At 39.9% G+C, this 17,215-nt stretch overlaps 2 protein-coding genes across 2 annotated transcripts; both read left to right on the plus strand.

Moving 5' to 3' along the window:
* Window positions 1-4,919: 4,919 nt before the first annotated feature.
* olig4 (oligodendrocyte transcription factor 4) lies at window positions 4,920-6,229 on the plus strand. The gene has a single exon (XM_030127140.1). The coding sequence runs from the start codon at window positions 5,122-5,124 to the stop codon at window positions 5,902-5,904; it is 783 nt and encodes a 260-aa protein (XP_029983000.1). The 5' UTR covers window positions 4,920-5,121; the 3' UTR covers window positions 5,905-6,229.
* Window positions 6,230-9,241: 3,012 nt separating this feature from the next.
* On the plus strand, window positions 9,242-16,883 carry bsdc1 (BSD domain containing 1). The gene is made up of 11 exons (XM_030126973.1): window positions 9,242-9,388; window positions 9,985-10,039; window positions 10,379-10,495; window positions 10,654-10,821; window positions 11,109-11,163; window positions 13,716-13,831; window positions 13,943-14,011; window positions 14,312-14,396; window positions 14,493-14,960; window positions 15,085-15,188; window positions 15,279-16,883. Exons 1-11 carry the CDS (start codon window positions 9,378-9,380, stop codon window positions 15,306-15,308), a joined length of 1,278 nt encoding a protein of 425 aa, XP_029982833.1. The 5' UTR covers window positions 9,242-9,377; the 3' UTR covers window positions 15,309-16,883.
* Window positions 16,884-17,215: the final 332 nt, after the last annotated feature.

The following is a 17,215-nucleotide window of genomic DNA, read 5'->3' on the forward strand; positions in this document are numbered from 1 at the left end:
GTGTTCCTCAAATATTCGGGTGACAATTTCTCCCGTTCTTTAATAGTATCTTCCAGATTTTCTCGTAATAGTTTTGCTCATAGTCGTTCTCTTCTTTACATTATAAACAGTCTTTATGGACACTCCAACTATTTTTGAAATCTCCTTTGGTGTGACGAGTACATTCAGTAAATCACACACTCTTTGACGTTTGCTTTCCTGATTACTCATATGGGCAAAAGTTTCTGAAAAGGTATGGATAATAGTGTTAGGTATGATTATGACATCAATATATGTTTGGTTTTAAAACAATTGACGTAGTGCCTGCTGAGAAAAAACAACTAAATGTTCATAGTAAATTTTGCTTCCCCACCCTATATATATATATATATATATATATATATATATATATATATATATATATATATATATATATATATATATACATGTATGTATATACACACACACACACACACACACATATATATATATATATATATATTAGGATTGAAAATTAATGTAAATATTGTTGAAATCAAAATATAGCCAAATTGTAGGGGATGCAATTATTTGTTAAAGGTGAAACCTGTCACCACATGCCATTATAAATGTACTCCAATGCCCAGGCCTACAACTGTATTCTCCAGACATAAGGGAACATCCATTTTTGGTACAGATCCAAGGAAAAATCTTATCATCTTCATCATTAAATATATTTTTCAGTGAAAAACAAAATGGCTATTTCCGCTAAAATCATGAGTCATATTGTAATATACATCATAGACGTAAGTGAAAATGTACTTCATTGACCTAAGTGAACAGACCATCCATGAGCTTTTGCTATTAGTGATGCTTTGACTGTTTTAGTCTGAAACTCCAGACTTGCCTACCTCTGTGTATAAAGATTATTCATATGGTATAAACACTGCCTTTGGAACTACACTTTCTAAATAAATGGTTCTTATATAAACTGTGAAATCTGTATATTTCAAGAGAGTTGAGCATATGGGATACAGAGCCACAAATCTCAGAAATAGATATATAAAATAGATTTTTTTCTGTACACTTAGCTCCAGGCATGTGAGAAGTTTTCTTTTTAACTAGCTGCATAAAACTGCAGGTGCCTGAAACAGAATTTGCAGTTACCATCCCGATAAGAGAGTATTTCTGGGTCTACTGACTTTTGCTGCTTCATATTAACTTGGCTGAATGCAGTCACAGTGCAGAGTTTGGGCATTAGCTCTTTAAGAGTTAGTCCTTCTGTTTTTTTGTGATGACAATCCTCAGAAGGCCACCTTAATTTGGGTCCAGTAACCTGAAGGCCAACATCTGGACCTGGACACTATACCTATCGATGGCGGTCTGCTTGGCAACTGGTTCTGCTCTGTCCCCTTTCACTCTCTCCCCCTCTGGCCTGTCGTTCCTCCTTCAGTGTCCCCCCGGGGTAATTGTGGGGTAATTTATGAAGTTCTAGCAGCATGGAGCAGGCCAGTGTATAAGACAGCCTGCTGACCAAGAGCCATTCAGCTCCAGAGGAGAAGGCCTGGACTTCTATTATTCTACCCATAATCAGCATCTCGGCCTGGGCCCGGATCCCCCTCCTGACTCCCCTCGCCCTGCAGCCCTCCACAGCATGCAATCCTCCATGGCCGCTTAAAGATGAAGGGGAAAGTTATTGGACTCTTTAGTGACTCATAAACATCCTAGGGGATTTTCATAGTGCCTTTGTGTCTTTTTGTTGCGACCTAGATAATGCAATTGTTTCAGGCTGTGTAAATGAATAAATCACTGAGCAGTTTGTCCCAGTGGTGAGAGATAACAAAGGGCAGCACTTCTCGTTCTCAGAAACACTTGTCGGCCCGTTCAGACACTTTGTGAAACAATTTTATATCTCCCTTTCCAGACATCGGTGTTCAGAGGGAAATGTTTAGATCCACAGATGAGGCAAACCAAACCAATTCCTCATACCTTCTCCCTCTGATTATTTTCCCTGCTGCGATCTAGATCTCAGAACCCTCATATCCAAGATACAATGAAAAAACAGTGGCAAACAAAAGCTACTGAATAACCTCTATAGGGTGTGCTCTCAACCACATGCTCAGATTAAAGATCATTGTGTGTGTACTGAAGATCTGGCCACTGATCCTGTTAAACAATGACCAACGGGGAGTGAAGGAAGCCTTACGGTACACAGCACAGGTTTGCACTTCAGCTTAGCGCTTTATTGAGCAACGATAGGCCCTAATCTAGTCTGATCCTCTGTCGCTACAAGCATATGCCTCTGATAATGCCCTCATTTTCTGGTCACCTGAACACTTTCAGCAGAGCGCACCCCATGAGGCTGCAGAAAGGGGTCTCTAAAGCCTACGAAAGTCTGTCGCAGAGCCCTTGAATTGGATGAAGGGTCCTGAAAGGTGACATCGGAGAAGAAAGTCAAACACTCTAATGCAGGGTTAAAAATTGAAGGATTATGTTGAAACATGGAGGGTGGCTACGCTTTCATTTGTAAAATTCAAAGCCCAGAAATCCTTGTGTCTCTCTGTGTGGCCTGTTCCCTCTGTAAACACATGAATAAGAATAAGAAAGGGCAGGAGAACGGGATTTATCTGGCTCATGAATACATCAGTAGAGTGGAAGAAGGACTGATTACACTCATTTTACTCAGCTAGACCCCACTGATGGTGCACTTGTATTGATTCAACTTAAACTAATATACTACCACTGTGAGCTATTTTTCTACTGATGTGCTTCTATCTCATTAATTTAATTTAAGCAACAATTTTACTAATCTAACTTAATATGCAATTGACATATCATCTCCTCCAATTCTAACTAATTTATTAAGGCTATTAAAGAAAGATTGTTCATCATTTTCGTCTATAATGACTTGAACGCAGTGAAAACCGTGGAACAGAACTGGCCAAGAAAATGTCTGAGATGCTAGAAAAGAATGAGACCTGGAGCATTGTGTCCAACATAGTTAATTAGGACCTGACCCAATTAAGAGAAAGAGTCCAGCAGCCATGTTGGCTTTAAGCCCAATGATGGGAAAATCCATATGCTCCAAATAAATGGTCCATGTTGGCTCTCAAGGTTCTCCAATTATAATACCACTGAATGTTGGCTAAGCCGAAGCACCCTGCAGGGCACCCTGATGGAGCTGTGGTGGGGGGTCCTAAGGGCCCTCTTGATTCCCACTTCTAACTTTCTGTTTTGTCTGTGTGTGTTCAATAGGGATGCCCAATGTGAATCAAACACTGCAGTGATGCAGTGTTTGAAGATTGTCAATGTCGGTCTATTGCGCCAAAATACAAAGACATATACAAGTAATTCAACTCAGTGGTGCCTTTATATCTACTCCTATAAGCAACTAGATTCTAGAGTCGCATCATGAAGCAGCACAAAGACACCCACGGCTTCTACCAGCATTGGGTAAATATAAACCAGGGCATCCTACTGTGTACCAAGAAGAGAAAAGTAAACAGCTTTCTTCTATGAGCTACAGATGATGGAAACACATTCCAGTCATGACGCCTCTTCTATTTGAACCGAATAAAAGTGGTGTACAATTATTTTCCTTCAGGCATGAATCAATGCCGCATCCGAGTTTACAAAACGAATTTGATTGCTTTTGCAAGCCTCTTTTGCTTACACGGGTGGGGTAACATATGAACTGGGTATTATTGTATTTTCCAAACTACAGGCCCTCCAGCACTGCCTCACTGGAGGCTTTGCTTGGCAGAGTTAGGCAGGAAATTCCTGAGCTAGACGAAGAAATCCACCCGCTGAACACCACAGAGAGTGATGTTGAAAAAGAGAAAACTCACTCTGATCCAAACACAACATTAACAGATGTAAAACAAAAAAATGACAGAACTCACATTTCATCTCTATCCATGTTTAAACTGACAAACCTACATGCTGTTGTTTCATGCAATACAGCTTTATATTTCTGTGTTATCTTAAATATAATATAAAAATAATAATATAAATATAGAAAGCACATGTGAAAAACAATCACTTTGAACCAACCTAAAAAGTAATGTATCTTTACGGTTGAATTAGAAGACAATGCCATGCCCACGCTGTAGTATCATTTTAACTACCTCCTCCCCTCTCTCAGACCCCCTTCCAGTGATAGTGATGTGATTTCACAGACTGTTTGGGGAGCCAAGTGAAATTTATCTGACCCCTTTGTCCTGAGCTCTGAAGTGAATTGTACCTAGTCTGCCATTAACGCTGCTCTTAACTTGCTTAAGAACCACATACGGTGCTTCATAGCACTCCCCAAAGTGTCTCATGGATCCCATATGTAAATAAGGCCTTGGAGGCATCATATATCTGCTGTTATGGAACAGGGCAATAAAAGGGGTCAAAGGTTCTCACTCTTACTTTTACTTAACTTTTAGTGCAAAAGCCTTCTAATAGTGTAAATTCACAGTTTAACCAGAGTATATCTCTGTTATGCCCCACATGGATGTTTACAGTAACCTTTTAGGTGTGCTTTCAATCTAAAAAGGTTTGCAGCACAATATTTTCTGGACAAAAGTCAAATATTTTAACTATAGGTGTAAATAAAAGTAAGTATAAATAACAAAGTGAAATTTACTTTAGATAATTTTTTTTTTTTGCATTTGCATTTGCAGTGTACACGCACAACTCTGTGGAATACTGCCCTGTTTAACACTTGGATCTACAGCTTAACACAACATGTGAACATACTCCTGTTTTGGTTAATGTGTAGGGGGCTCATCAGGGGTGGTGGGTGTGGGAAGTTGAGGTGGGGGCTGCAGGAAGGAGGTGTCAGGGGGGTGAAAGTGTATCGCTTCTGCAATTGGCTGTAGCTCTAAGTGTCTCATTATGCAGCTTATTGTTCCTTTGTTGCACCAGCAGTATAAATACACCCCAGTGGGCCCAGAGGGTGACAGTTTAGACAACCTCACTCCTGTGGACAGACTGATCTTCAGCACAAACTTAGAAGTGAGTCAAGGCAATATTACAGGAAGAAATCAGTTGAAAAGATAGAAAAGTAGGAAGGATCTGCTTAATTTGATCTTCATCAGCCCAAGTCTCCAGCATTTAGTCCAGTATTTTTGGACCATATTTTGTTGTGTGCTGCACTTTCATCTGCTGCAAACCAAGATGGATTCTGATGCTGGTTCCACTTGCAGCCGCTCCTCATCTCCAGACCTAGTGGTGGATGATTCTGCTGGGAGCTTCTTCTCCAACAAGATGTTCCAGACATACTGTCAAGAAAACAGAGCAAACAGTGAGGCTGGCCAGGGAAGGACAGAATGCTGCAGTGGAAGTGGAAAGGCCAAGACCAGGTCTGAGCTCAGCAAGGAAGAGATGCAGGACCTGCGACTGAAAGTTAACAGCCGGGAGAGGAAAAGGATGCATGATTTAAACCAAGCTATGGATGGCCTAAGAGAGGTCATGCCTTATGCTCATGGTCCATCCGTACGCAAGCTGTCAAAAATATCCACATTGTTGCTGGCTCGCAATTACATTCTCATGCTTTCCAGCTCCCTGGAGGAGATGAAGAAGTTGGTGGGAGATGTATATGGAGGCAGTGCAGCTGTTCAGGGACGCACTGGTGCACATCCCAGTATTACCCCTGCAGCACCCACCACCCATCTTTCATTACATCCTTTGGCCCAGTCTTTGCATTCTCTGGTGGGGAGCACACCCTCTGCTCTGCAGCATCACGCGCCTTCTCCGGCCTCTGCTGCAGCACCAGCTCCACACTCTCCACCATCAGCGAGCTTCCTGGGTTTTCATCCTCCAGTCCAGGGCCTTCTGAAGGACCCCCTCCACTTGACCAGCTCCTACAGGCACTTTCCTGGCATGCCTTGTCCTTGTTCACTCTGCCAGCCTTTGCCTACCACTACCTCCACACTGCACAGCCTGTCTATGAACAAGTGAAAATGATCACTGCTGTTTGCATAAATGTATTGATCCAAACAGCTCACAGACAATTATCAAATGAACTGATGAGATGATGGCTGGTGCCAGACCCTGTGTATACTGTATATATTTTCTGTCATGCAAACTGCTGCTATTTTTATCACTTGTTTCACTGTTTTTATTGTTGTTTATACAGAAATTTTGTAAATGCACCCGGGATTTATCAGCATAACAAAGACTGTAATTTATCTGTGGTGATTGAACATTGCCAAAAATGACACTGGTTTGTCCTAATGTGCAGAATTTCTATTTTCCTAAATTAAATAATTTTCTTATAATAATACATCTTGTTTCATTTGTCTACTTATTTGATAAACATTATTATCATTTATGCAATTTTCAGAAATCTCTCACAGATATTTTTTTTTAAATTGTGGTTGTCCAGATAAGAGGTCATGTATTTGGAACAAAAAATAACTATTCCGTCAGGTATAATTGTTTTTATCCATTTCAATAAAGTAACAATGCACAGGATGAATATCAGACCCATATGGCTACATGGACAAGGAGGCTGTGCAAAAATAGATATATAGGAAAGGGTGTAACTGATTACTATCCAGACTTGTAGTGATCAACCTCTAAAGAGCTAAAAGGGGACAGAAGGGCAAGACAATGTGCCAGCACAGAAGCTGAATGTGGTGTTCTTGAGCCAGGGGACCATCCATCTTCACCTCAACGGGGTGTAGGAGATGAAAGGACAACACAGGCGCCAGGAAGGCGCGTCACTTTTGTCTGACGTAGGCAAGGGACATAACCATGTCCTTAGCTCTAGGCCAACCATTTGTCACTGTCTAATAAGAGCCTGGTTATAGGCAAATTTAAAGCAGAAGATGCAGTGCAGTCAGTTGAAAAAAGTTTCTTTAAAACCCACATATGATGCATTCCAAATCAAGATGTTTAATGACTGCATTTTTGCTAAAAAATAAAACAAAACAAAAAAAAAAAACTACTTGTTAACTGATTATTTGACACTTATTAAACCAAACTGCAAACACTGCTATAATGCAAATTGATTACCATGAACATAATTTAGTCAAATAAACCAACAATGGCTGGCCTTCACTTAGCAACAAATCAAGCGTGTAAAATACATGCTTATCCTCCCACGGCTGACAGATGAGTTGCAGACCAGGGGAGAAATGAAGAGATGTAACTCATTCTCACCCACGTCCCTCCTACACCTCCTCATTCCCCTTCTGAGAGCCCTGAATAGGTCCGAACAATAGCCATGCGTGGGACACAAAGGCCGGGGGAGTCCAAGCTCTCGTGCCTGGGACACAGACCCCCTCCATTCAATCTACATTTCATCATGGTAACAAGCGCTGTCGGGCCAAAAGGCCTGACACCCTCGCTCACCACAAAGGCGGTTAGCTCTAATATATGAGGCTATTGACACTGTAAAGAGCCCCTGTCAGTAGTGGGGATTGTCAGCTGTGGGATGTCTCAGTGGGGGGAGGCAGCTGCCAGCCAAACCAAGCAGTGGAGCTTCTGTCGTGGGGACTGGCGTTGCAGCGTCACCTGGTCCCTGGTCCCCTGACACAGAGACCTTGGGTCCTCCCACAAGGCCCCCCTTTATTTGGGCACAGGTGGGAATGGGAAGCAGAACACATTGTGGAGATTAGAGGGGATCGGCCTCCCTTTGGTCTAGGTAGATAATTAGAGACACTGACTTGTGCAAAGCTGGTGTTTCCTGATCAGCACCAGATGGTGTTAACCCACGATGTGGCATCAGCAGTCTGGAGCATGTGTGTGTGGGTCTAATGTGTGTGGTATGTAATGGATATGCTTCTTAAATCATACAATATGGGCAGGTCCTCTGTGTGCCATTATGCTTGGACACTGCTGTCATCATGGTGCTCTTTAGCGTACACTAACCAGTAGTGGCAGCAGTGGTTTAAGTCATAATGTTGCGCACAATTAACTCTGAAAATTAAACACAACGATAGAGAACATGGTCATTTTAGCACCCCAAATGTACTCTAATGCGTATCAACGCCAAGCTTCTCTTTCCTGCAAAACTACAGTCCATGAAATGAGACGTTAAACATACTAAAATCAAACTATGTTGCTCCTCAAACTGTACCTCAGACAGTATAAATGACAATGAATATATCCAAACACATATTCAATTCACTAAAGATTTGTAGCTAAAATCATACCATGCATGATTTGCAAATAAAATTAAGTAAAAGTAATGAAGCCTTTGATAACTTATGTAGTGGAGAGGATATTGTGATGATTTTACACATCCTCTTATTGTGCTTGAAGTCATGCAGACACTATCACATCATTGCCATGTAGACAGATGGATAAGTTAACTGCTTCAGATAATGATCAATAGCAGGGTACTGGTCCAAGTTGGCTCAACACAACAGGCATTGACAGAGTTAATTAGGGGACTGAAAGATCCAATTAAGAGGATTGAGGGGCTGGATAGAAGAGGCATATTGCAGGACATAAGCGCACATTGTGTAGCATCTGAATGAAGGGGATCTTCAATTAAGAGACAACACACTTCCAGAGGCTTGTTGCCTGTTCTTTTTCATTTTTTGTTTAGTAAAGCCAAGCCTCAATTCACTCAGAATACTGATGAGGAGAGAGCACAGCTGTCGGGGGTCAACACGCATATGCATTAAGACGTGCACATATGACCACATGCTCATCCACAGACGTGCTATGAGGAGGAGTGATTCAGGATTCAAATGGTAACTGCTAAACCTCAAACAAAGTATCTCATCTGAATAGGTTTGTTGGTATTTTACAGAGTTTATTGATTAGAAATGTTTCATTTAAGAAACAGGTTAAATATTAAATCATTGCTTTACAGCTGGAAAGAAGCTACCCACTAGAAGTCATATTTGACACACTGCACTGAAAATAATGAGTAAATGGGTTAATATATAATTGTAACATAATCTGATGTTCCATTAGCAGAAACTTTACTAAATTCTATTGTGTTTTTCCTCAGCTTTTTCAGTTGGAAAAGCTACAAACTCATATATGATTTATGACTGTGTTGACATTATCACACTGGTTTTGACTATAGTTGATATCTTTATCAAAGGGGAAATACAAAGCAGTTTTAAGGTTTAATTCTAATAATATGGAGGAATAATTGATGTGTTTATGCTGGTGTTTGAGTAGATTTGATAGCTAATATATAGGCTTTTTCCCACAGATTTTAATGATAGCTTTTAAACGCCACCTTTTGGCATTTTTGGTCCTTCGCAGCTACCGTACATATCGCAAAAGCATTGGTAATATTTACACAGTTTTAATACATTCGCGATTTAGACTGGTATTACTTCGTACATGTGGAAGTGTGTTTCTTAGTATTGCAGCAGTCTGTGACATTGCATCGTGCGTATTTTTTCCAAGCCGTTCATCCGGGGTTGGAGTTCAGTAAATACTGATGATGTCATCGTCTGAAGATGGCTGAAGGGTGAGAGTCAACTCGCAAATTAGTTTAAGTTTGATATTTTAACGTTGGAAACAGCACTCATTTAATGAAACCACTGTGATTCTTGTAGTGTTATGTGTATAATCCGATTTTGTGTAGTTATTTTGGCTAAACGCAGTACTCTATAGCTCCCGGAATCAGTTCAGGAAGTGCATTTGTTTACCAAAACATAGCATGGCTAGCGTTAGCATAGCCACTTTTAGCTTCGGTGTGAATCAACTTAACGCTAAATCAGTAAGTCTCAGACGAAGGCTTAAATATATCCTTCGTCTTAATGTGTGGCAGTTTTATTCAGTCTCGACAACCGTACGGATCGCCCGTTGCAGCAGATAAACGTGCATTGAATGGATAGCTGACGGTAGCTTGACACGTTTAGCTTGCTTGGCTGTTTTGACTTAGCAAAACAACCTGAGCAAAACAGCTGACACTCGATAAGTTTCTGTCTGACTCTTCTCTAAATGAGCAAGGCATTCAAAGTGCACTAGCCATACACATATGTTTTCTTTTTTGGTGTTTTCCATTGCATGTTTAGTTTCAAACTGTTACTGCATCTCATGCCCATGTGTTTTTGACAATAGAGAAGGCTGGTGGGGAGGCTGGCTTCAGCAGAGCTTCCAGGCCGTCAAAGAAAAGGTAATCCACATCAAGAAAAGACATGCATATCATCGAAACCCTGAAAAGTTCATACTTAGTGTCACTGGTATTGATATTGTATACATACGTACTTTATACATACGTTGGTTCTCTTTAGTTTTTTGACTGGCTTTAATGGTTGCTGTGTTATATTAATTTGTACTGTTGCCTGTGAACTATATTGGACAGTAGCAGTAATTGAGCTCATTATGTAAACTTTTCATAAATACTTCATAATATACATAATGTTGTAGCTTCACTTATCTGAACAAGAGCTCCTGTTTATGTCACAATTTAAAGTTGAAGTTTCATCTGTATTTCTGTCCTCTATCTTTGCAGTCCTCTGAGGCCTTAGAATTCATAAAGCGAGATCTGACAGAATTCTCCACTGTGGTGCAGCATGACACAGCTTGCTCAATTGTGGCAACAGCCACTGCTGTCAGAAACAAACTTGCTGTAAGTGTCAGCTTTCCCATTGATCATTACTCATATCTCAGTACCTCTCAGTGATTTTATGTGAATTGTGTAGGTTAAAGTTGTGCTTACTAGACCCCACCTCTTATATGAAAACATATCAGCTGTTAAGTACAAACCTGTTCTCATACTGCTTTCAGGTGGAAGGCTCCTCGGAGACCACAGAGAAGGTGAAAAAGAGCCTTTCTGGTTTCTTAGGTGTGATCACAGACACACTTGCGCCACCCCCTGATAAAACAATTGATTGCGATGTTATCACATTGGTGGCAACACCAGCAGGAACCACAGAGGTCTATGACAGTTCTAAGGTGGGCATAAGTTTTAAATACACTGGAATATTGACTTTAGTGTTAAATTGTGACAAGTTTCACAGAAGCACATAGATATATTGAAATGTCTGGGCTGAGTCTGCATAGATGAAAAAATTCCACAACATTCTGTCTGATCTGTTGAATCATGTGTTAATCATGTAATCATGTGTTTCAAAACAAATTTAGTTTTGTTGTGTTTTATGTGGCTGCAGGACTGTAAAACAGTGCACATGATTTGCATGTGGAAGAAAAATAACCACAGCTAAACTTTTATTTTCCCTTAGGCGCGCCTCTACAGTCTGCAGGCTGACCCTGCTACATACTGTAATGAACCTGACGGTAAGACAGTGCATGACAAGTAGAGTGTCTGTATTTTTGCAGTGTTACAATGTACATTTGTTTGTTCTAATAGTAGGGTTTGTCCTGTATAGAGGATGAAGACATGGCTACATCTGTCAAAGTTTCTGCTTCAGCACCTCCAGCCCCTAATGGAGGCGTTTGTTCTCTAACCAACAAACTCAGATTTCAGTTCATAAAAATAAATAACTCTTTTCTTCAAGATGTCCAACAAATGCTACTGTTGTTACTGTAATGGTAACAAGATACATTTTTAAACACAGATACTATGACACTAAGACACTATGTACTCTTTTTTTTTTTTATTTAAAAAAGTAGAATACCACTTGCCATATTGTTTTTACGAGATAATTTACAATAATATGCTTATTAGAACTCTTATACTTTGTTTCTTGTAAAATGTAAATGCCAGTTGACAGTGAGATACACATAATCTGGATGGTATCACCGCCACCTCATTTTGAACCAGGAAAACCCCTGCATAGACATGAAGAAGACAGAAAGAATTTAGACAATGTTGAAACACTGCACAGGAGAGTTAAGAAATCCAATGTGATTTATAAAGATATCAGTTCTGCTGTTGAAAATCTGGCTTTTTTACCGCACCACTGACTGCTTTACTGACTCAAATACATTAGTGTAAAAACCTTTAAAAAAAAAAAAAATAGGAGTATTGGTAAAATTCAGTAGACAGTTTTGTTTGTATGCAGTGCTGATGGATTTTGTGAACTGAGCACAGAAAGTGCTATGTTTGTGTTCCATCAAAGTATGAACTAGAAGCACTCGGAGAGCGCAGACCTCCGCCAAGGCTGATCAGTGGCCCCCCCCGTGGGCCCCTCCACCCCGATCACCACCAAAATTTAATCATTTCTTCCTTATCCCATTTCCAACAAACCCTGAAAATTTCATCCAAATCTGTCCATAACTTTTTGAGTTATGTTGCACACTAATGGACAGACAAACAAACAAACAAACAAACTAGAAGCACTCGGAGAGCGCAGACCTCCGCCAAGGCTGATCAGTGGGCCCCCCCGTGGGCCCCCCCACCCCCGATCACCCCCAAAAGTTAATCATTTCTTCCTTATCCCATTTCCAACAAACCCTGAAAATTTCATCAAAATCTGTCCATAACTTTTTGAGTTATGTTGCACACTAACGGACAGACAAACAGACAAACAAACAAACCCTGGCAAAAACATAACCTCCTTGGCGGAGGTAACAAACAAACAAACCCTGGCAAAAACATAACCTCCTTGGCGGAGGTAATCACATGTCATAGCACAGATACAATATATTACTGTATGCCTCATCCATTTGTTGAAAATGAATAAATATAGAATGATGTTATAAAGTTACAAATGCAGATGCAATTTGACTGTTCTGTTTATCAGCTGTGTCTGGTTGCTTGCTACTGCTGCTAACCACTGTGTTTTATCATTATGAAATAGTTCATTGAGAATGAACCTTTGTGGTCACTGGTGTTAATAATAGATCTTTATTAACTATATCACTGAGTTTTTGTAAGAAAACTGTGTTTGTCTCTGGTCTTCCTGTTGTCTGACATGTAGCTCATACAGACATTATTACAGCACAAAAACAAGCACATTAATGAATAGAATATGTCAGAAATCATGAGATCCATCTTAGTATTACAACCCGGCAGGTTTATATCATCCTGTTACCAAACTTGCAATCAATAACGCTACAATATGATGTTCTGTATCGATCTCTGTTTTCGCATTTACATTCATTGCATTTTCTTATGTACATTCAATCTATATGTAGATTCACTCTCAGATTTTTTATTTATTTCAATAAAAACATGATGTCGTGCTACTCAGACTGCTGTCAGGTTATCGGGACAGTTCATCTACATTGAAACTTTAAACAAACATGACCTAAAATGAATCTGTGTTTAAAAAGCACAGAAAATGATTCATCTGTTAAATTAGTTATCTCCTCTACATTGTCAATTAATTTTACAGGATAAACATACATGGATGTTTTTGTAGAAAGCTTACACTTTACATTAGTATGTTTAATGAAATGTGTGTTAGGTCACAGCTGATCGGAAGTCTTAAACAAAAAAAACAACCTGAAAACTGGCATCATAGTGGGTTTCAGTTTGAATGTTAGTCACATATAAATCTTAATAATCATAAAGAAAGAAAGAGAAAATAACTGCATAATTAGACTAGATTTAAAGACCAAGCAGCAGTACAAAATCAATAAAAATGTACAATTTAAGTGTATATTCACAAGAAGCATGAAGGATGTGATACAATGAAACTGATTAAATGTCAGATCTTCGTCAAACATTTAGACTAAGTTGATTACGATGATGGTTGTTCATCAGTTGTTTAATAGAGAACATCTGTCAAAATGGTCGTCAGAGTTTTAAATAACTTTTATTTTGTGTATTACTCAGAAATTAATTTATTTTTCAGTGCAGTTTATGGAAACAGTGCAGTATTCCAACATTTGAGATGGGTAATCGACCTCGTGAACATTTTGATTTTTTATTTTGTCCACAGGTCCTCCAGAGCAGTTCGACAACTGGCTGTCCGGCTTCAGTTTGGAAGACAAGAAAGGGGAAATCTCAGAGCTTTTGGTCAACAGTCCCTCTATACGAGCCCTTTACACCAAAATGGTATCATCTTGCTTTAGTAGATATTTTTGTGTTCCAAAGTACAGTCTCTAGTTGGATTTTCTTTTTTTTTGTTAAATAAGAAACCAGATAAGAACAGCTGTCTTTGCACAGGTGCCAGCAGCTGTAGCCCATTCAGAATTCTGGCAGCGGTATTTCTACAAAGTCTTCCAGCTGGACCAGGTAAACAACATGTTGTTTTCTGTTCATTATCTATTTTTATTCAGTTTTTTTCTCAACCACAGATGATCATTGAAATTCTCAGCAAATGTTCATAGTTCAATTCATTGTCTTGTGTGCCACCTGCTGGTCATTACAAGTGTTACCGCTTGGGTTGAAAATGGCCAGAGTTGAGATGAAGGATTTTTCCTTCTGTCTTAAAAGATGAATGCCTCAGACTTTTTTAATGATAGACTTAACTGATGTTATCATTGGAATGCTGTTACTGGAGAGATGATTAAATGTGATTGTGTGGTCTTCTAGGAGGAGGCCAGGAGAGTTGCTCTAAAGCAGAGGGCAGAACAGAGTACGCACACAGAGACTCTGGGCTGGGAGGAGGAGGAAGAGGGTAGGCTTTCAACAGCTTTTAGCTCTTAATCATGAGCTATACTCTTACTCCTATCATTTACACCCCCTTTGTGAAATTCATTTTTATTACTGTCAGACGACTTCCTCGGTGCCAGCTCATCATCATCTCATCTCAACGTTACACGACCATTGGACCACAGTTTGTCTCGGCAGCCCACGACCTCGACAGCTCCCACAGAAACGACTTTGCTAAGCCCCATCTCCTCTCCAAGTGAGGAGCGCCTCTCTGTAAGCAGCGACAGCGTCAGCCTGCCAACGCAGGTGGAAGTCCGGCCAAAACCTGTTGCCATAGAGCTCGCCAAGAAATTAACAGAAGCAAGCTTGGAAGATGTAAAGAAGACACAAGAGGAACAGACGCCAGCAAATAATGATTCACCTCCTGAGTCTCCGACGGAAACTGTAGCCCAGCCACAGGTCACTGTTGAAGCTCCAACACCCACCTTGAAACCAGAGGCCACAAAGGAAGAGGGACCACAGGACCTGAGAGTGTTTGAGCTCAACTCTGACAGCGGAAAGTCAACGCCCTCTAACAACGGCAAAAAAGGTGCAGTATTGTTCCAGTCTTTGTCAGGGTCTAAATCTAAAGAGGATTAAGTTAATTGAGGAGATTGTGAGTTTTCCACAGAACAGGCTTAAACTCGGAGTTAATGAATGTCACTTCCCTCCAGGGTCCAGCACCGACGTGAGCGAGGACTGGGAGAAAGACTTTGACCTGGACATGACAGAAGAAGAGGTTCAACTGGCCCTCTCAAAAATAGATGCTTCTGGAGAGGTTAGAGGAGTTTTTTTATGGCACTAAGTTTAAATGTTACACTGTTGGAGACATTTGTTCAACCACCCTTTCTTGTTTTTTTTTTACCAGCTGGATGAAGACTGGGAGAACTGGGACTGAGAGCTTCTGCACCACAAAGTTTGTCCCGCCATTAAAGCTAGTTCTCGGCAGATGAACCACGCTTAATGTGTTTTAACTCTTTGTCCACTCTCACCGTCAACCATGTCATGATTGTCAGTAGGGTTTTTTTTGACGGGTTCGTACCCTGTTGGTTAACCAGTTGAAAAAAACAACAGGAAGACAAAGGCAATAAGAATCTGACTGCTCTGTCAATGGGCCGCAGATATGTGCAGATAGGCTGTTAGTAAGGGTAATGGTTCAGGCCTTGGCTTTTTCTTGGACTAAGTTCGGAATAAGAGAGCATTTGACAGTAGTTATACACAGAGTCATTCAAGCATAAAGGAAGTGACACAGTGTCAGTGTCGGAGGTTTGATCACAGCAGGCGACAGGAGCTGTTTTCCCTTTTTCTTTTTGCCATTTAATTCACGTACAATTTTGCAAGCGTATTTCCAGTTGGGCTGTGACTTAACTGCAGGCTGCAAAATAGCCATAAACTGTAATGCTGCTTGTCACTCTGAGATGAAATACTTCGCAAGTGATTTTTGAATGATGATAATTAAATTCTACCTGTGCCCTCCTTTCGTTCTCATCTTTATTATGCAAGTGAATCTTCAGAATGGGAAAAAAAAAAATCTTGGCCTTTATTCTTGAGAGCATTTTTCATTTTGGATTCACTCCCAACACTAAATATATGGCCTTGTAAAACACACAGCAGTGTGATGATGTTATCCAAATGTTTTTGTTACATGAAACAGCCAGCTAATATTATAACATTATTATTATTTGTTTGCCCCTCGCATTGTCATCAGTGTGAACTGTTAAAAGTAATGAACATGTTGCAGGTTATTTTACTTTTTTGTCACTTTAAATGTTTCACTTTAATGATCTGGCTATCTGTCTTATTTTGGTAGAGGGAGTTTGTTCATTGTTGTGGTTAAGAGGAGTCATATTTGATTAAACAGACTTTCAACAGTTTGAGTCATGATAATGAATTCTGCTTGAAATTGAGAGTAGCATCTCTTTTTTTTTTTTTTCTTTTTTTTTTTTTTAGATGAATAGGAGGAAATAAATCTTAAAGGTTTACTGTTTCTCTTTCAGCCTATGTTTGGAACAAAATAGTTCAGCAGGCTTAGTGCCAATCAGACCAAAAAGCAATGTGAGCTTGCTCCATGCTTTTATCATTTTGTTTTCCATCATCTGTAATGTAACTTAGGAAAAGTAAGCATAGAGATGTAATATTTATACTAAAAGAAATGCTTAATTATTGTATTATGTGCTTTGGATTGCATGTCTGTGCAATAACATTATGCAAAACATTGTGCAGATTTTTACCGTTGAGTTGTATGTTTCTTTGGTAAAGATGTTGGCTGTTCTTCAGATTTTTGTGTTCTGACAATGTGTTGCATGTCTATAATTCTCAGCTGTGTATTCTCTTCAGATTCACACTTCCAACTAATCAGAAATGTTCTGCACACATTTGTTTTCAAAGGTGTCTGTTTCTTTTTTTTTTTTTTTTTTGAGTATTACATTATATTTTTCAATCACTGTCATTAAAGGATTCATGACAAATGGGATTAATATGTTGATTTACTAAAGTGATCTGATACAACCATTAACAGTAAAGTCTGCAGAAATCAGACTGATCTGTGAAAAGGTCATCAAGCAGTACAAGAAATGTCCAAAACAGACATAGGTGGATGAGTCAATGACATGATGCTCACGTCAAAATACAGCAGCCATGTAAAAATTTAGTTGTACCACCTGGTGGCGCTGTTGCTCCATTTAGGCTGCGTGAGTCCGAAACTGCCACTCCTTTTCTCTCAGATGCAGCATCCATCTCACAGACAGAGGCTGGCCACATGTTCCTCCGTACCATTGTTCCTCATCGGTCCTGTTGATATTCCTA

The sequence above is a fragment of the Sphaeramia orbicularis genome, chromosome 22 (genome assembly GCF_902148855.1).
Source record: "Sphaeramia orbicularis chromosome 22, fSphaOr1.1, whole genome shotgun sequence".
Lineage (NCBI taxonomy): Eukaryota > Metazoa > Chordata > Actinopteri > Kurtiformes > Apogonidae > Sphaeramia > Sphaeramia orbicularis.